This window comes from Leptinotarsa decemlineata, unplaced genomic scaffold, assembly GCF_025532065.1.
Source record: "Leptinotarsa decemlineata unplaced genomic scaffold, Ldec_3_MD MMD2_P_RNA_scaffold_6, whole genome shotgun sequence".
NCBI lineage: Eukaryota > Metazoa > Arthropoda > Insecta > Coleoptera > Chrysomelidae > Leptinotarsa > Leptinotarsa decemlineata.
Window position 1 is genome coordinate 2266428 of NW_027412533.1, and position 21812 is coordinate 2288239.

Sequence of the window (21812 nt, forward strand, 5' to 3'; positions counted from 1 at the left end):
GAGTGAAAAGTAAAAAGTAAAAAAAGTAATGCGATAAACGCTTTTACTATATCCTCTGCACTATAAGGACAGTGTTTTTTTTATCTCCATTATCTGAAATGATTAGAAAGGTTCTGTTCCGCATAGCTATTTCGAAGTGTATCGTTCAGGAGTAAAATTCAATGAACAGTAATAGAAAGTGAAGGAATAGTCTTCGTGATTTGATGTTTGAAATAATTAGAATTAAAATGTACTTGTAGACATCATATACATATTTTCACTCATTCTGAATAAATAGCATAACTGCTATAATTATAATAAACGCAAGACATGTAACAGAAGAAAACGAGGTGATAATAATCACTATGCGAGTATAATTTTTTATTAATAAAAGTGTCGAACAACAAAAATATCAATGTTTCGGAAGATATATCAAATAAATCAATGTATGAAAGCAATTTCCAACTACCTCATATGGAATGAAAGATGCAATACAAAAACAGTGTACATCCCTAGGAGATAGAATATTTGAGAATAGAACATGATATTGAAATCCCTCTCTTTTACTTATTTTTTTCTTATTGGTCAGTGGCTATGCTTGAAGACTGTCAGCAAATGTGCCCGTTCCAAAATTGAAGGTCGACTCTTTCAGTTGTATTGCCAATTGCATATGCAGGAAAGTTTCTGTGAAGATTTCTGCACTGACGCCTGTCGGATAAAATCCAACGCCCTTCGTGGTATCAGCCAGGGGAGTACTTATTTTCTGTTAGGCGTCACTCCATTCAACCTACTTAGGTATATCCGAGACTGGCTTGAACGTATAGAGTTCATTTCTTTAGATTTTTTCACTTATTTGTTCCATTACCCAAATTGTTTGTTCAATTGATACACTATTCAAAATATATACAACGGCTGATGGCGAGCGATCGCGTAGGTATAGACTTTCCCAACTAAATTACTATTATTATTATTATTATTAATATGTTTATTTGCAGTACAAACAGGTAAAATATAAAATATTAAATTTTTTACATTCTAAGGTATTTCGCTAAGAAAAAAAGAATTTTATTGCTGATACAAAAGATGTGAAGTAAGGAAAAAGACAAAATTCAGTAAAATATATACATGCACATAAAGGTAAAAAACACATGAATAGTACAATTATTAATATAAAATGGAATTGATTATTATACAATACAATTTAAAAATTACATTTAAAAAAAGGGTTCTGAACTCAACATACACATACATATCAAATTTGAGATTACGGTAAATCAATTAGTCTTCAAAGGATCTATCAGGCAATGAATATCCTTTCGAGATGTATCAAATAAAAACTTTTCAGTGGCAGCTTTAAAAGAGTATAATGATTCTTGTTATTTTATTTCGTCTGGGAGGTAATTAAACAGTATTGGCGATACGTAGTTAAAGCTTCTCTGTCCCACTGTTTTCGTTTGAAAAGGAACCCTCACACATTTTTTTTGTTTTCAGTCTTGTATCATATCTATGGTCAATCAATAATAAAGAGTTTTTTTGTTGAAATGTTCTAGTAACTGTTCTTAGAAAATAGAGTTGGCGTACAGTGAATCCGACGAATAGCGTTGAGGCTTCCCACATATGATCTTCAGATTCTTTTTCTGAATTACTTCAAGTTGCTTCATATGGTACGGGGAAGCAGAAACCCATCCCAATATTCCATGAGATAATCGTGATTCAACAAGTGCATGATATATAATTTTTAAGTGTTTTTAGGTTTTTGAATTTTGTATGCCTGTCAATATATACTCCCAGATATTTTACTTTTTCCAATTGTTTTATTTCTATATGTTTTCCGTGGTTATGAATTGATAAAGATTCGAATGTTGGTAGTTTGTTTGCGTAGCATGTAAAGGGAAGAAACCATGTTTTTGAGACGTTGATGGTGAGTATTTTGTGGTTGAAAGCGTCTACGATTAAATTCAAGTCCTGTTCTACTTTTTCCTTTAAGCCTTTCCAGGTTTCCGATTCATATATGATAACGGTGTCATCAGCAAAGCTGCATGTTGTTCCAGAACTGTTTAAGGTGAGTAGTTCATTTATATAAATAATGAAGAGTATGGGTCCTAAAACTGTCCCTTGTGGTACTCCATACTCTATAGTTTCTTTGTGGCTTATGTTTTCGTTTACTTCCACGTATTGTTCTCTGTCCATCAAATAACTCTTTATCAGCTTATGTGCAGAACCTCTGAACCCCGAATCAAAAAGTGTGTGCAGCAATTGAGAATGATCAACGGTATCAAACGCTTTAGCGAGATCCAGAAACACAGCCAATGAAGGTTTACCATTCACTAAATTTTTATAGATATTAGAAGTGACCAGCAGAATAGCATATTGGATTACGTTAAGCCCCTTGCCGGCCAGTGTCGTACCTATAATTAGTTTTGATTAGGGTAGCAAATGGAAAATGACTTCTAAGTAATTTCTTTTTATATTCTATTATATCATAAGTAGTGGTACAGTTCATCAAAATATTATATAATGACACATTAATCCAAAAATAAACTTCAATCAGTCACTATCTGAATACATTTTTTTTCATATTCATTGCTGCTTGTGCTTGTGTTGCTACCGTCATTTAATTGTATAATCACTGGATTCACTTCTGTTTAAAAGTCTGTAAATGTTTCATTTTCCCAATATTTCCGCTCTATATCTACTACATGTCGGCAACGCTTTTGCCATTCCTCAGAAGTGATTGGATCAAACTCGTGCTTCGCCAGTTTCCTCACATCTTCCCACTTGAAAGTTATATTTTTTTGGGACACGTTATTTTTGACAGCAGCACAATAAGTTCAATAGGACCATACACCCACAAACATGTATATATTGATGATAATGAAGAACTGAGCCAGTGTAAACATAATCTTGATGTATTGCTAGTTTTGTCTGGGAATAATCCAAATTTCAAAGATCAGTATAATATTGCTAAATCGAAATATAACGAGTTGTTAGTTAAAGCCAAAAAAGATACGTACCATAAAAAACTGCAACGTACAGATAACAAAACTAAATGCATGTGGAGCTTTTGCAATGAACTTACAGGTAAGAATAAAATTTCTCATTGTCGAATAAAAGGGAAACCACAAGAGGTTGCAGAAGAATACAATCTGTTCCTAACGAATACTGTACCTAATATAATAAGAAATATCCCAGATGTACCATTTCATTGTAATATAAATGAAAACAACCAGTCAATTTTTTTGAAACCTTTGTCTATGGAAGACTTAATTAATTTATCACGCAAGATTAAGAATAAACAAAGTAGCGGGGATGATGGTATACCTTCAGCATTAGTCAAAGAAAATATTCCTAACATGAAAGAAATACTCACGTATATCGTAAACAACTCTTTGAAATTTGGCATATTCCCAGAACAACTGAAGGTGTCTTTAGTTACACCTATATATAAAAACGGTGATATAGAACTCATGGAAAATTATAGGCCAATAAGTCAACCTCCTAGTTTCTCAAAATTGTTTGAATTAGCATTTTCTGAACAACTGATAGATTTCTTTAATAAATGTAACATTTTCAGTAAGAATCAACATGGTTACATCCAAGGTAGATCTACAATGTCAGCCATCTTCCAATTCACTCAACATGTATTGAATTTCATTGAAAAAAAATATTTATCTTTAGGAATGTTTTTAGATCTTTCTAAAGCATATGACTGTTTGGACAGATCTCTTCTGATGTATAAATTAGAGAAGTATGGAATTAGAGGAAACGCTTTGAAATGGGCTAGTTCATACCTGAATGGTCGAAATCAGAGAGTTTCCATTAAAAGTGAGGGAATGATTTATAAATCACAGATACTTCAATCAAATATTGGAATACCGCAAGGTAGCATTCTCGGACCGATTCTATTTATAATCTTTACCAATGACTTATGCTCAATGAATACCAGAAATGATCAGTTCATAACAAGCTATGCTGATGATACAAATATATTGATTGGCGGTGAAGATTTCCCAAAAATCATAGAAAATACTGAAAATCTCTTTAAAAAAACAAAAGAATGGTTTGATAGCAACAAATTAATTCTTAACGAATCAAAAACCCACACAGTATTGTTTCGCTCAAGACAGTTGCAGTTGGAATGTCCACCGACAATCAAAATAGCTACAAAAGAGAGAGAAATAACATCAAAATCAAAGTTTCTTGGTTTATATATCAATGAATTTCTGACCTGGTCAGAACATATAGAAGATCTATGTATGAAACTCAATAGGGTGCTTTATGCTATAAGATCTCTCAACAAATATCTCCACCCAAACTCAATGAAAATAATATATCATTCCAGCTTCGAATCGGTGGCAAAGTACGGAATTTTGTTTTGGGGATGTAGTCATGATGTTCAAAAAATTTTTGTAATACAAAAAAGAACCTTACGGGTTATGTTAAACATGGCCTACATAGCATCATGTAGAGGGTGTTTTCGGAAGAATAATATAATGACAATTTTTGGCATATATATATATGAATGCTTAATATATTTTTTCAAAAATAAAGATACCTTTTTGACCTATAATATTTCACACGGGCATGAAACAAGAACGAGAAATATCATGTATCCATTACACAGACTATCTATAACAGAAAGTAGTCCTCACTACATGTGTATAAAATTTTTCAATAAACTGCCAGATCGAATAAAATCAATCAATGGCATCAGCAAATTCAAGAAAGAAATTAAAAAAATTATTATAGAAAATGAACCATATAATACTGGTGAATATTTTAATTGTAATTTTCCCACCTGATAGGCAACTCTATATGTCTTCAATATATGTTTATGAATATTTTTGCAACATATTTCATATCTACTTTATTATTTAATTTTTTTTTAGATTTTATATATACAAATGTTTAATGTTTTTCACTGTGACGCCTTTTCATTCTATGTCTTCATTACTGCTTCAGCTGTATTAGTCTGCATTTTTTGAAATAAAGTATATTATTATTATTATTATTATTATTATTATTATTATTAGGATTCAAATCTGGATGGTAGGGTGGTAGTCGCACAACGTTATGTCCCTATTCAAGCAAAAACTCATCAAATTTGTATCTAATATGATGCATTTTATTTAGTTTGATCAGCTCGTATGATATTCTTTGGGGAAGTGCAAAAGACAAAGTCAGTAATTCGGAAAAGTCTGGAATTTACGAAATTGAATGTAAGGACTGCGATGCAAAATATTATGGACAGACAAAAAGATCTATTAAAGTAAGATATAAGAAACATATAGCACACTTAAATATGGAAGACCTGAAAAATCAGCAGTCGCCCATCATATTTTGCAAAAAAACCATTCCACAGACTTCAGTTCATTAAGATTAGTTAGACAAGTTAACAACAACAGGCAACTAGATGCCTATGAGAGTGTAGAAATAAGTAAACACAACAATATTATGAATAACGATGACGGACCTATACCAAAGAGCATATATAGCTTGTTGGATTTACTGATTACTACATAAAGACACATTCACCCTCAAGTTAGTCACATTCTCAAGAATTTCAATATTATATTCAACTGATATCGATATCGTATCGTAGAGGTGAGAATAATGATTTGTATTCAGTAGTAGTCTAGTTCAATTTGATAAAAGATATAGACTGGATTCGTGTACGAGTAAATAAGTTTTTTTGAAACTTTATATTTAAGTAAAAGTGCAATAACTCAACAACGCCGTAACCGAATTTCAAAAACCAAACATGAAATGATATCAGAATTTAACGTAGCATCTGAATATGTAATGATATACAGGGCGTTCTATTTTAAAAAATGGAATTTTGGTCTGTAGCACCTACACCAAACACCCTGTATATTTAAAAATTATATCAGAATATAGCTCTCATGAACTCCTAAAACTTTTGTATGAAATATTTTTGTGTATCTCCTTCAACAAACCAGATATTGCCTGTCACATAAAATGTGGGACACCCGGTATAGCTGAAAACTGTATATAAACATATATTGTAAAATAACAGATAAGTCAAAATTGTGAAATTAATTCAGGTTGGTATACCTGTATGAGTGGTACGCCTGGATAGTTTACCTGTATGATTAACCTATATAGCATAAATAGGTTAGCTCGCATTAGTTTCTATTTTTAATCTTCCTCTTTGAAGATGATCACTTGGTGATCGAAACACGTGTCGAGGTGTTAAAAATAACGATTTGGTGTTGGGAAAAAACCCCAGTAATATTCTGTTTTAACCTAAAATTCAAAGTAGTGCTCAGAGTGAACTATAATTTTTTTTATTGATCATTATCATTCATACTTACATTAAAATGATCTTTGCAACAAAAATGCGTCCACTTGGCAGATACAAAGTCGGTGCGCTGCCATAACTTTCGTAACAGTGAAATAAAAATTTTGTCTGGTGCAGTTACCGAAGAATTATTGCATTTAGAAATGATGTAATACTTGTAACTTCATTTTTCATCATTCATATTCACACAGTTAACACACTGCAGTAAACAACACACTGCAGTAAACAACACACAACTTGCTTTCTACGGCTTTAGCACACGATTTTATATTATCTAATGTGTTTTCAATTTCATATATTAAGTAGTGTATCTTCATATGCAAATCCCCTTTATATATAATTCATTCTCATACTTTGATATTTATCATATATTCATTTTTTTCCCTGGATCTCCCTTTCACCACATACAAGCAACATCTGTTGCTTCTGTGGTAATGTTTATTCAACTGCATGTATTACTTTAGTTATTTCTTTTTGTGATTTGAATGTGAATAAACATTATTATTATATTATCATTACTATATTTCGCTCATCCGCCAGCACTCCTTTGTCGCAGAGTCGACATATGTGACGTCAAGCTTGACCACGCCCCGTTTCGATGAACGCCACATTCAACAATTAATTTGAGGGGGAAAATAAAAAGTAAAAATTCAGATTTTTTGCAGATGTACTATTTGAAACATAAACTTTCAAATTATGAAATAAAAACAATTTGTTAAATGAGCCTATTGGTCACTGTTGGCTACGAAAATAATTGATTTTTTGGAATCACTTGATCCTCAATGTTCTAATGTCCCTTTTCTCTTCCTTCCTTCTTCATTTGAAACCTTTTTTTTAATTCTACGAAGAGATCTTTCAGAAGTCACAATTCCCAAAATGTAATTAATTTTGTATTGGAACTCTTTTACCGTAATATGACACCTTTCCGTCTAATGAAAGTCGTAAATAAACCAGTCGTAAATACTCATACTCATACTCATACTCGGGAATATCAGTTACTAGTGCTCTTCTAGGCCACTTCTTTCTTGGGGTGGAAAATATCACTTCTTTGTTATTTGCAGAAATCAATTGCTCCCTTTCTGTAACCACTTTTACAATAGTTCTTATTGAAATACCTAGTATGAAAAAAAAAAATTATATTGAAACAATTATTTTTTAAATTTATTTAATGTAACCTGTAGCGAGAGATGTTTTATTTACACATTTGATTTGTATGTCTTGAGAGATGTAGTGGGCGTTACATTGAAAATTAGTTTGTACGCTTGGGGGACTCACCATCCCGTTTGGCGCTTGCTGTATTAGTATTTAAAGGCACACTTTTGGTAGTTACTGTCAAACAAACTTCCATGCCAATTTAAGATTCGTCAGACTAGATGTTTGAGGACATAGCGTACATCACATCACCCTTGTGACTGCAGGGTTTTACATAAACTGAAGTTTTCATATGAAACACTTAGTAAATGAAATATTTTTTGCACCAGATGGTTCTGCTTGTATCTAACAAAAGATCTGATGCATATTTCTTTCACATCGTATATGAACCGCTCATAACACAGAGTTGTATTAGCCATGAAAGTAATTTTACTAACCTGAAGCAGCTGATTCCGGAGAGGCGGAGATAATTTATGAATATATATAGTGTCTCTATTATACACAAAACTGAAAAAGAATTTAATATAGCCTCACAGAATCAAGTTGGAGAATAGCAAATGGTATTGATGAACTGACTGACCTATTGACTGATAACTTTAAAATTTTTATTAAATTATAAAAATAATAATAATAATACTCGACGGTATAACTGTGGTACCCCCGGAAACCGGAGGCACAATGTTACCCAATTGTTTTATATGGATGATCTTCAACTTTATGCCTCTGGAGAGAAGGATCTCCATCAGTCCTTGAGGGGGGGTGGAAGAGTACACGCAGTCTATCGGTATGAAATTCGGGATAGACAAATGTGCAATGGTTCATCTCAAAAGAGGACGATGTGGGGACTACGGAGAGGATGTGCAGCTCGTAGATGAAAACATCCTACACCATCTGGATGCCGGAGAGACGTATACTTACCTCGGGGTGGAACAACGCCACTCACAAGAGGTAACAGCAGTGAAAAACTGTCTCCTCATTATCAGCACACACTTCGACAGATTTGGTCATCGGAACTGTCGGGGAAGAACAAAGTTGCTGCAACAAATATGCTTGCCGTTCCAATCTTACTATACTCCTTTGGAGTAGTGAAGTGGACTCGGGAGGAGCTGTATCAACTCGACGTAAAGGCCCAAAAAATGATGCATCAGCTGCCCGAGCAGCTGATGAACTCGGTAAAGTTTTCGACACTGAACGAGGTGACCACAACTCTGTCTCCGAGTTGGAACCCGTTCAGAAAAAAAACTTAGATGAAACCCGCAGAGATCACCTTAATTCTGCAGAAACACAAGGATAAGCCAATGCATGGGGTCTTCTTCAATAACATTGGAGACCTTGGCTTATCAAAGAGCCTGACGTTCGCTTTTCTCAGGTCGAGTGGGCTGAAGTCGGAAACTGAGGGGTTCATCACGGCTTGCCAGGATGGTGTTTTCAACACATCAGTCCATCGCAGTCGCGTGATGGGTATAGAGGTTCCTGGCACAAAGTGCAGGGCCTGTCGCGAGGCGCTCGAGACCCAGCATGTCCAGCATATGCGGTAAGGCCTATATTCATCGATATAACGTGGTATAACGTATATTACCATATACGGCACTCTTACGGTATTGACGAGACGAGACAATATCCCTCGACGCTCTGGGGGATATTGAATCCGTTGTGGGGAACGAGAAATGTCGAATTTATTGGAACTATTCGTTCTCCACCCTCAGACTCATACAAGCTAATAAGCCTGATGAAGTCATTCTCGACCACCAGAGCAAAACGATATTTGTCGTGTAGTTTTCAGCTCCTGGCGAGACAAATATCGTCAGAAAAGAGGAGGAAAACGGATAAAATATCGATATTTTCTCTTCGAACTCCGCAGACTCTATCCAGATCACTCTGTCAAGATGGTTGTTTTAATTATTGGAGTTCTTGGTGGAATGATGCCCTCTCCTTGAAATCATATCGCACTGAGGCAGAAATCTAAGCCGAACAGATGCAGAAGGCTGTCATTCTTGGCTCACTTCGCTTGATCAGGGCACATGATTCCCGGACCCAATGATCACTCACCCCACGGTGTGGCGAGTGGTCATTGGTTGATGATGCTGGCGCGCCCTCCCGAATGTATCGAGGCTTCGGGGGATTGGGCCTGACCAGCGCACACTACGGTGAAGAAAAAATAATAATAATAATAATAATAATAATAATATCGCTCTGTCAAGATCACTCTGTCAAGATAGTTGTTCTGATTATTGAAGTCCTTGGTGGAACGATGCCCTCTCTACTCTCGAACCTTAAAATCATTACCAGCTTGCCGCACCAAGGCAGAAATCTAAGCCGCACAGATGCAGAAGATTGTCATTCTTGGCTCACTGCGCTTGCTCAAGGCACATGATTCACGGACCCAATGATCACTTACCAAATGGCGTGGGGAGTGGTCATTGGTTGATAATGCTGGCGCGCCCTCCCGAATGTTTCGGGGCACACTATGGTGAAGAAAAAAAAAAATAATATCTTTCTGTCAAGATCACTCTGTCAAGATGGTTGTTCTGAATATTTGAGTCCTTGGTGGAATGATGTCCTCTCTACTCTCGAATCTTAAAATCATACCAGCTTGCCGCACTAAGGCAGAAATCTTAGCCGCACAGATGCAGAAGGTTGTCATTCTCGGTTAACCGCGCTTGCTCAGGGCACATGATTATCGAATCCAATGATCACTTACCCCTTGGTGTGGGAAGTGGTCATTGGTTGATAATGCTGGCGCACCCTCCGGAATGTATCGAGGCTTTGGGATATAGGGCCTGACCAGCGCACACTACGGTGAGAAAATAATAATAATAATATTCATTTGCCAAAAACTACTACAGTAACCAATGCCAACCAATATAGTGGTTGAGAGAAAAGAAAAAAAAAAGGAAAAAAGGATTAGAAAAGAAAGGAATGGAAGTTATCACTTTATGTACATCAATGTTATATACCAACAGTATTTAGTCAATATCAATGCATATCAGTCTTTTAGTCATGTGATCATAACTAACAATGTTCATGTACACAGAACAGTGTTCCAAACTTTTGAGAAGCAGCCTTTGCAATTCTAGCGATATGATTGTGCCAAGACATATTGGTGTTCATTTCAACCCCCAACAAACTTATCGAAGCAGAAAGCGGAATTATCTGTCCTCACATTATTATATCCAGTTCCGAGATATTTATCTTTTTGGAGAAAACCCATCGCTGGGGTATTGAATTGAACCTGGGTACTCTCCCCAATTCGAAATTACTTCTAGATCCTCATTGAGATATGCAATCTCCTGCTGCCGGTGAATATGTGCCTCCGTAGCCTATCTCCTGGAATCCAAATGGAATGACGAGACAAGTGTGCTGTCTTCAGCAAAGCAATATATTGGATTCTTGTTTTTTCCCAATAAATCGTTGGAGACCAATATGGATCCCTGGGAAAACCCAGCGTTGATGGTGAAAGAATTCGAGAGATATCAATCAACGACCACTTGCAGGGAACGTTCTTTCAGAAAGCTGAAGAGCCATACACAGAAATGATTCGACAAGCCATATCATCGAAGTTCGGCGAGCAGGGTGACATACGTTAGAAGGTCGCCTGGTGATCTTTGTTTCCTAAAGTCATATTGATGATCGCTCAAGATGTTAAAGCCTTCCGAATATTTGAAAAAAAGTTGGTTTACGACTTTCTCCATGATTTTTGGTATTACTGATAGCAAAGTGACTGGTCTATAGTTATTTTCTTAGTCAACTATGGCCGTTTTTGCTTGATTTCTCCACTCAAACATTGCAATGATTCCGCATGCTACTCACAGTCGATAGTTTTACCTTCTTAAAGATAGTCTATGAAAATTATTTCATGCGTATCCCAAAAAACCGATGCCATGACCTTGTCTGCAGATGAAACGGTCTTTGCCTTCTTTGAAGCCGATTCTTCCTTTTGAGTTCACTGTTCTAATTGTTCTTTTGTCTCGGGTGTGAAGTGATGGACCTATGTTACACCCATGGTTATGAAAAAAACTCAAGAATTTTGCTTTGTTGCTGTGAATGTTCTCCAAACGCTCAACTGAAACATCTTCACGGCACTATTTTTGCTCGAGTGTGTCCAAACGCGGCACCCATCTGTCACATAGCTTTCCCATGTCCACATTTTCAGATAATATACGGTATACCGCACTTTTTCAAATGCCTGCTAAGTCTGCTAGCTCGCGCAATTTCAGTCGATGATTATTCAGTACCAGTTCGTGGATTTTCTTCACCGTTTCTGAAGTCGTCACCTCATATGATCGACCACTGTAATGCTTGTTTTGACAGCTCGTAAGGCCTGGTTCAAACTCTGCTACCCAATATTGTACTGCAATCAGGTATTGTACCACAATTTTCTTCATTTTCACAATTCAACCAAAAAAATTCGCCATTGTTGGCTGCCAAACAAATACTAAACTACGCTTTATATATTGTGTACTTTCTAATACAGTGATATTTTTTAAACAACTACCGCCATCGCCAGGTTGAGCTGGGTACGTCTCCGACCACCCTCATAATTTGATCGATAGTGATACTAACGCATTAGCGATGTAGGAGAACTGTTTGAAAATTCTGAAAATTCGAGGATTTACGAAGACTCTCTCTAATTGTTCCCTTCCTGATTGACTTATCCATTATGTTCGATGGATACCAATAAGGACTCTCGCTCGTATACGGGAGCGTTTATCACTCCTACCTACCGCCCATTTACACCGGAAGCCTTTTCAGTTCCTGGTTCCTTGAGGTCAGTCGTAGAAAGGATCGCACGTAAGCTGTTGTTATATACCTTATCTACCATCGACACAAACTTCGATGATAGAAACGCCAACGATTGAGAATTCTTTAGATACATCCAATCAACCAAAAACGCCATGAATCAAGGGTTTTTGCCACGCTTTACCCAGAACCTAAACGGGACGAAAAAAAGTTTTTCAACCTTTTTCGAATGTCTTCTGCTTCATTTGATGAGCTCCTAGACAAGTTGAAGAATAGTATTCAGAATAGCTCCACGTTGTAATCTGCCATGATGACTAGTGTAAAGCGTCAGCTAGAAAAGAGAGGGAGCGCCGTTTTCATTTCTCATGTGGAAGCCTCCTCTCATCATGTTGCATTTTGAGGAGGTGAAGTGACTCCTCAGCTCGAGGTCTCTCCCTCCCTCAGGTCGGGAGGGAGAGACGTGTAGCTCCCTATGTAAAAGAGACCCTTCTGTCAACTATCTCCTTGATAACTTTTTTGATGATATCTTTTTTTGTTCATATGGAACGTGAGCTATCTTTGGAGAAAAATGTAGTCCCTTTATTTTTCGTTATGGGCAATGGGCTTGTTTTATGTATGGAAAATGATACTGGTTTGCTTATGGACTGATCGAGTTAGGGGTATATTATACTTATCAAGCCTAAGCGGTCCCAAAATCTCTTTATATTTGCAGAAAAAAAATAATTCGAAAAGCAGAATTTGGATTGGCCGCGTGTCTGTTGACCAATAAAATTGATCGTGTCTAGAGCGGAGTTGCCGAATTGGTTTTTAATACCGAATCACAGATCTGATGATCCAATTTGACAGACGCCATTTTTGTTGTTATTGCTGTCAACTCGGCGTATATACAACTGTTACAATTATATAATTACAGAACGTTTTTTTGTAAAAGGTAGGTCTCGGCGGGTACCTACTTTACTGCATATTCCGTGTCATTAGTTTACATTCCAAAAAATATTGTTTCAGGTTATTTTTGGATTGATATGTTCTGGAGTAATTCTACATTTCAGTGTACATTTCACAGGTAGTAAATAACAATAAGATAATGCCAAAATACCATGTAGATATAGATGTTATGACTCTCACTATATCACTATATAGTGTACCTAATGACTCGTTTGAAGTCATAACCGTAAGATCAAATCTTAGACATCTCCTGATGGTGCTACTTAGTTTGCGAAACGCGCGTCGAGAGGCGATATTTTTGTTCTGGTGACAGAGAAGTGATTTCAATAAATTCATTTTATGCTAAATCACATTGTCTGTATATTATGTTTGTCTTTAAATTGTGAGTTATTCGTTCTATATTTTCCATGAGATGGTCAATAAACCTCCAAAGTATTCTGAAAATAAGTCATTTGTGATTTCAATTACGAAAGTTGTTTTCGTTAACAGAAATCTGAAATTGTAATTACCTAATTTCTAAAAAAAACTTCCAGAAAGAAATAAAAATTGATGTTATATTATAGAATAAGATGTAGGCTAATATGTTACTCGATATTTTAGAAAATTGAATAAAATATCCACTCTCCTCTAGAGCATATATTCTCACTGAATATTTATGATGATCTCATGAAAATTCATTGGTATTTTTGTATACGTGATAAAGTCGGAACACATTTAGAATGTGATCTAATTTAACCGAAATCTACTTTTTTGGATCGAATATAATCAGTGTCGAAAATGTATGCCGATCAATTTGTCATGGGTAGTGCATTAAATAAATAGAGAAGAAAACGTGTTTGATTTCATGATTTGGTGATTAGCATTGAAATTGGTTTGAAAGATCTTTTCGAAAATAAAGTAATATTTTATCATAAGGTATATTGGCAGAACACGGGGGCAACTAAAATTGCGAAAATAATAATAATGAATAATTAAATTGGATTACTTCTAATACTGAACTAATTTTGTCATGTATGAAAGAAGAAAAAATATTTCTTCAAGCACTATTGTTTGCCCTGAAGGGTCATAATTAATAATTCAAATTGTCAATTAGCTATTGTGAGAATAATTGCAGCCTGATGGTCTTCGGTAATGTTTACAGCAGTTGTGAACAAAACATCAGGCATGAAAACCAAAAGATCATGGCGAACAAGTCCAAACAGTAGATTCGTGCCTTTCTGGGCTTTTTCTAATTTTGTCTGTATGAATATACTTCGAGAGCAATACATTATTTATACTGTTTTTTTTTTGGTAAACGATAATGATAAATGAAAAAAGTCCTTTCTATTTGATTTCTTGGTGAGAGATTAGCAATGAAACAACGGATATATATATATATATTTTCTCTTTTTTTTATTCTACCCTCAAGTTCCTGATATCGAAATATTTAATAAGGACAAGGTTCAACAATGCAACCGTATTTGGCAAAATATTGATAAAAGGAAGCTGATTTCCTTGGGGTTCTCGTTTTCTGTTCACTATCGAAGTCTACGTCAAACAGGCCATTTTTTACACTGGAAAAATAATTGAAATTTTAAATAGTTTCGGTTGAAGAAATACAGTTAGTCGAAGAGAAAAAAGTCGAATATGAAGGTAAAAAAGTTTAAAAAATGTTTTTGTCGTACTGTATTGTGGAAATACACATTAATTTGAGACATTATTGATTGAAACATTTTTGTACCGCAACCTAAACTCGGGAACAAGAATGTGTGGGCATTGATCATCCGGTTGCCACCTTCTAGAGATAACACATCCATCACCCCTGAAAATGTACCTTCGGTAAGTGTATTTTTTTCATTTGTATTATTGGTTTGTTGAAGTATATAATTTTGATTAGGCGTAACAATGTTGAAGGATATGTTGTACCTTTATTTTAATGAATTTCATTATTGCCTTAGTTGCCTTGTAGTGAATGCGGCAGAGGACAAATTTCATTCAGCGATCGTTGACGAAGCCTAAATTTGCAATGGATCGCTTTTGGTAGCCATGTTTATCATTTACATTCGTGACGTCTTCGTATGAGATGTCGTCGCCTCTACATAACCCTCAGCAATGTTACGCTTAAACAAAATTATATACTGCAACAAACCAATAATACAAATAAAAAAAATACACTCACCGAAGGTACATTTTCAGGGGTGATGGATGTGTTATCTTTAGAAGGTGGCAACCGAATGATCAATGCCCACACATTCTTGTTCCCGATTTTAGGTCGAAGTCTAATATCGCCAATCAGCATTATTGCATTATCGCTAATTGCCCAATATCATAACTTCATTTAGGTAAATGAACTTTTATTAGATCGACCCATACAGTGCGGTGCACTGAGGCTATGAATTTGAAAAATTGAATATTTTCGGAAATTAATATTTTTGACAATTTGACTCTTGGCAAACTTCGACATCGATCATCAAACGAGATTATTTGTCCTCTGCCAATGTTTTATTCAGTCCAGTCATTTTAGTGAGTTCACCTCGGAATTCCAGATACCCAGCTATAAACTCCTGTAAACATACTAGAAGTTGTCTCAGAACCTACATATGGTACGGTATATTAAAATTTAAGGTCAAAAGTCACAAAGATCGATTTATTTCATATTTTTTGCAAATATCAAGTTTCCTGAGGATTTTTTGCTATTTGTATCCATGATCAATATTGTAAAGGACCAAATTCCCTACAATTTTTGTTTCAAACATTTATATACATTGAATTGGAAAAGCATCATTCAAGGTCAACCGGTAGTCCCGGTCAAAAACATGCCATGTGACGTTTATTTATCATTGATAAATACATGATTATCAATAATCTCCATTTCTTATCAACTATTACATTATAGTCAATAATTATTTTGCTCAATTTTCCATTAAGTATCAATTTATTTTAACAACAGTCACCCGCCCAGTTATGTAATTTATAATGATTCTCAATTGATGTATTCATTAAAACACAAGAACTACACCATTCTCAGTCATCTTCTTCTTCTTTATCGCCGTCTTCGGACCCCTGTAGTATTTCAAAGTCCTCTTCTTAATCGTCTTCAATGACTTTGTCTCCAGACCTTTAATAATTCCGAAGACAAAGGTTCTGGTCTCATTGACATCGCTCTAATATAGTAAAGCACTGAGACAATCTTGCTCATTACACTGGCCACATGCTAAAGAACACTACAAACCAGATTCCCTGCATCCACATCGCGAACTAAACAGTTGCAGAATATTGTGTTGAGCACTTTCTCCAGAAGAGGTGCTGAAATTGTCGTGATGGGTTACAGGAAATGGTTACGTATTATCCAACCTCACTCGTGTGTTTCCAAATCATGCCCTAACCAAGTTTAAAATTGATAATGAACACGATTGAAATATTGATGGGCTGCTGCACTAGTTGGTGGCATATTTGATAACTGCACAGGTGTATTCAGTTTTCTAGACTTGACGTATTATGTATAACGTAGATGATCGATACCCTCCACAGATTTCGGAATATTATAGACAGCCAACAAGATTTGAATTACATTCTCAAATAATCGTAATCATTGAACCGTACATATTTCCCCTTCAAATGCTGCTGCGAGTTGATACAAATTCGGCAGTTCCTCAAATGCTTTTGAAAGTGTTTTTTCCTATTTCAAAATACAATTAGAATGTAACTGAAGTTTGTTCCTTAATTATTTTTTAATTTTAGGAATAGGTCATAAGTGTTATTGAAAAGATATATATTCAATCGTTGAAAGAATTATCTTATACAGGGTGTAACTGAATAAGTGTAAAACATTTAAGGAGGTGATTCCTCATCGAAAAAAAGATAGGATCTTTCATATAAAGAAACTTCATTGGAGCACCTCTTGTTAAGATACAGCCCCTCAAAGGAGGTACATAAAATTTGTATAACAATTTTTTTCACAAGCAATGAGAAAGTTACAATTTCAAAATTGACCTGACGTTTTGTACTACCAAAAAGACACTTAGCCAGTAATTTATTTGGTGTATCCCATGGTTGTGAGGGGTGGAAAACGCAACCCCTAAAATTTATTTCCAATGTAACTTTTTGTCTTATCATTTGTTCATCATTCTAAACAAAAAATGTCTCCCGAATTTTTTGCCCAAAATGAACCAGTTCGTAGCAAAAAATTATTTTACGAACAACTATAGAGATACATCGTCATGAATGCGAACTGGATTTATTGTTATTTTGTAGTTAGTACCTGCATTAAACGATTAAAGGGTAATAAACAAAACTAATTTATTAACAACAAAACACACAACATGTAGAAATCATAGTAAATGTTCAATATTTCTACCTTCAGACATTACGCATGCGTCTAAACGTCGGCGCGTTGAGCCACGTATTCGCTCAAATATTCCTAGAGTCTCTCTGATTACCCTGCACGCATCGATGATGCGGTTTCTTAAGTCCTCTACATCGCGAACAGGAGTACGATAAACCAATTGCTGTAAATGACCCCAAATAGAGAAATCAGAGTATTGAGATCCGGGGATCGAGCGGGCTAGTTATGTGGTCCTCCTAGACCTATCCACTGATTTGCATATGTTTCAGTTAAATGCTGACGTGCTACCTACTTGACTAAAATGGGCGGGAGCCCCATCATGCTTAAAAAACATATCCCTTCTGACGCCCAAAGGAACTTCCTCCTGCAGTACTGGATGCACTTCTCTTAGAAATTGAACGTATGCCTCACTATTTAATCGAGGAGGTAGAAAACGAGCCCCAATTAAATCATCCCCAATAACTCCAAGCCACACGTTAAGAGAAAACTGTTCTTGATGGTTAGTTTCGACATTAGCGTGAGGGTTTTCATCAGCCCATATGTGGTAATTATGAAAATCAATAATCTTGTCCCGAGAAAAACTACATTCGTCTGTGAATTCTATCGTCTTCAGAAAGTCACAATTTCTTCTAATCATTTCCAGCATCCAATTGCAAAATTCAAGACGGTTCGGAAAGTCTTGTGGTAACAGTGCCTGTACATGTTGCAGATCGTAAGGGTATAAGAGTTGTTCCTTTAAAATTCGAAATATCGTCATATGATCAACATTTAGCTGGAAAACAATCTTTCTAGTACTGGTAGTAGGTTGTTCTTCAATCAAATTAAGTACTGCTTCCTCAAGCTGTGGTGTTCGTACTTCTCGATGGCGACCACAATCCTGCGTTCTTTTGTCGAATGAACCATATTCTCGTAATCCTTGATGAAGTCGAGCGAATATTCTATGTGTAGGATGCTGCCGTTGAGGATACATATCAGCATATCTTCTAGAAGCTTCTAACTCGTTCCCCTGCGACAGACCGTAAACGTAATGTATATCAGTTAATTTCCTCATTTGTGAATTATTAAAGTAACAAATTAAGAACAGAACAACAACACACAATTAGTATTCATTCAATTTCGAAAATTCACAAACTGACAGTGTCATACCAATTCAATTGTCACTATCGCTAATAGCGATAAATAGATTAGTTTCGTATTTTCGCATTTATGACGATGTATCTCTGTAGTTGTTCGTAACTAATTTTTTGCTGCAAACTGGTTTATTTTGGGCAAAAAACCCAAGAGACATTTTTTGTTTGAAATGAAACAGGCTATCGAAAATGAATTTTTAAATGGTGAACAAATAACAAGACAAAAAGTTACATTGGAAATAAATTATAGGGGTTGCGTTTTCCACCCCTTACAACCATGGGGTAAACCAAATAAATTTCTGGCTAAGTGTCTTTTTGGTAGTCCAGACCTTAGGTTGATTTCAATATTGTAACTTTTTTAGTGCTCTTGAAGAAAATTGTTAGACAAATGTTATGTACCCCCTTTGAGGGGCTGTATCTCAACAAGGGATGCTCCAATGATGGATCGTTATAGCGCTATCACGAAGTACCGTGTTTGAGTTCTGATTTCGATTAGTTGCCTTGAAGTGAATGCGGCAGAGGACAAATCTCATTCAGCGATCGTTGACGAAGCCTAAATTTGCAATGGATCGCTTTTGGTAGCCATATTTATCATTAACATTCGTGACGTCTTCGTATGAGATGTCGTCGCGTTTACTTTCTGAAGCTTGTCCTTCAAAGTACATAAGATTCAAATTTTCTCTCTCACAAGAATAATACAATCACTGGTGTGTTACAAAATAATTAAAAAATTTACCTATAACCCTCGGTCCATTCCCAACTATCATGAGGTGATTTGTAAGTATAACCATAGCATCTCACATGTTGATAATCAATGGCGTCTTTTACATTACTGAGTACACGCTGAAAAAGTAGTTTATGTGAGTACAGTAAGAATTAATAAATCGATATACCATTCAAATCAAAGTAAAAAGGGTTTGTTTTTGAGAGGGCAATGATATACAGAAGTGATTGAAACTCATAAACTATCACAACTAACAAATAATATTACGAAAATATTTCTGGATCACCAAGCAAAAGAATCACTATTAAGTCAGCTAGACTAGAGTTAAATAGGAACTCTATCCTACTTTGTGCTTATCAATTGATTTTGCTGAAATGAGGTTATTCTGCTAAATTGGAGGGCCTGCTAAAATCTCTTATTTGGACTACATGCGATTTGTAGATCTTGCAACATAGGATTATTTATTATGTTCTGGCTACTGCTGAAGTCATTTCTCAAACTTTTCAGTAAAATAACCCCGCTGGTGTAACTAAATTCACTCCAGTTCCATGAAAGATGCTTTAGTTTTCTGTCGGTATTTTGAATTCTCGAATCAAACCAACATACAACTAAACCTAGCGTCATCTGAATAAAATAGGGTTATATTTCATAAGATATACATCTTGTAGTCGATAGGTTTTTATTCAAATGAGTTTTGGTGTGTCCGAAGTGTCAACAAGCTTACTTGCATGCTAGCCTAAAACAAGTTTCTACCTTTTGATGAATCGTCTGATTTTTCAATGTATAAAATTTCCCTCCATACTTTTTCGTAATGACGTTATACTTAATGAATAGAATTGCTGGAACAAATTTAACTTTACATCAGTAGATCAGTATATTTCCCATCTGATTTCGAAAAGTTCGATTTGTTATCCTCTTGAGATCCTTATGCAATACATATGCAAATGGTTCATCGATTATTTGATTTTCGGAAGGATTTAATCTTGCATGGCCATGCAATACCATCTATGATATATAATCCATTCGTGTTCTTTGTAATTTTATTGAATCATGTTTTTACAGTACTTGTATTCACAGAGGAAGATTATGTTAGTTCAAGATTAGTATTCAATCGCAATTCTGTCATTTTGTTTCTTACTGAGCGCAATGAATGAGGTAACTGTCAATAAATATATTTTTTTAATAAGCCGTCAATTATGATTTGGGAATATACTAATACTTCATTAATCATTCACATTGTTGCATGTGGATGTGTAATGAATTTGACTATTTTTTTGTTGAGTTTAAATTCCTATAACTCAATGTATAGGATTTTTTTTCAACACCTCAGGTGGATTCTGGCTCAAATATATCTTACCAGGAAACAACACTATCTGCATATGTACCTGTGGATAAATTTGAAAGAGTCACAATCTGAAAATGAATACAGAAAAATTTAATAACAATGTAAAAGAATGAAAAATAATAAAATTTCGCAAAACAACAATCTATAGCCTAAAAATATGTTCTATGCTAAACCAGAAATGTTAATTGAATATGGAACGCACTTTATTTTGTGGAAACGTCAAATATTAGTTCAAACACAAATCTCTTTCTCATTGTTTGAATATGTAACAAATGTTCATGAATATAATTTCAAATTATATAACATCACCTATGTCTAAATACCCTAATTTTATTAAAGCATCATTTATTGTTCGTAACTAAGTGTTACACCCAAGTTAACTTGCCAAGTTTTTATGTCATTGTTGGTGGTTTGACCAATATATATATATATATATATATATATATATATATATATATATATATATATATATATATATATATATATATATATATATATATATATATATATATATATTATGAGACAACCAACTAGACATGATGACTCCATAAAGGTACTCATTCAAGAAATAAATGACTCATGGAGGCCTTCAATATAACTCAAGGTTCAGTCGGTAATGATACTACCTTACCTTGATGTATTCTATTCGATCTGAGTCTTCTAGATTCCTATTTGGTGTTCCGTAACTATTTTCTGTTATGATGATTGATGGATTATTATAATGTTGCTTTATCCACACCAACAGTTTTTTTATTCCAAAAGTATCATCCTGAAAATTAAATCAATCATGAAATATTCTATTTCAGATAATTAAATTACTGATCACCGACTATTAGTGCCACTGCTATATTTTTATCATTTATTATTGAATCTATTGGTTGAAACTTGCATTAATATAAAGCCAATGAAAATCACTGTTGGTGTTTGAAATATATTGGAGGGTGTTTCAATAACAAATCTTTTTGGCTGATTGCTGACATTTTTTCGGAGGATATCACTCTTGCTCTGAGTCACTAGCTCCGGCATTTACTCGTATTTGATTTTTCTTCACCTGCGATTTGTTCAAATATTTGTGTTCCGTTCCTAATTGGTAATGGAGAAAGTCTTATTTTGATTCCAATTTCTTGTACATCTAGTTTTTCCTTTCATTT

At 35.0% G+C, this 21812-nt stretch overlaps 1 protein-coding gene across 3 annotated transcripts in view; it reads right to left on the reverse strand.

Moving 5' to 3' along the window:
- Positions 1-2471: 2471 nt before the first annotated feature.
- LOC111514210 (myrosinase 1) overlaps positions 2472-21812 on the reverse strand; it is a 29646-nt gene continuing 10305 nt past the window's right edge. The window contains exons 7-10 of one of the 3 annotated variants that reach the window (XM_074169767.1): positions 21293-21430; positions 19329-19435; positions 5010-5058; positions 2472-2814 (exon numbers count right to left, since the gene is read on the reverse strand). In XM_074169767.1, coding sequence (XP_074025868.1) covers positions 5016-5058; positions 19329-19435; positions 21293-21430 — 288 coding nt within the window. In that variant the 3' untranslated portion in view covers positions 2472-2814; positions 5010-5015. Of the gene's footprint in view, positions 2815-5009; positions 5059-14519; positions 14692-14806; positions 14940-19328; positions 19436-21292; positions 21431-21812 lie in introns of those variants that run through there. The other 2 variants (XM_074169765.1, XM_074169766.1) reach the window with 2 other exon arrangements.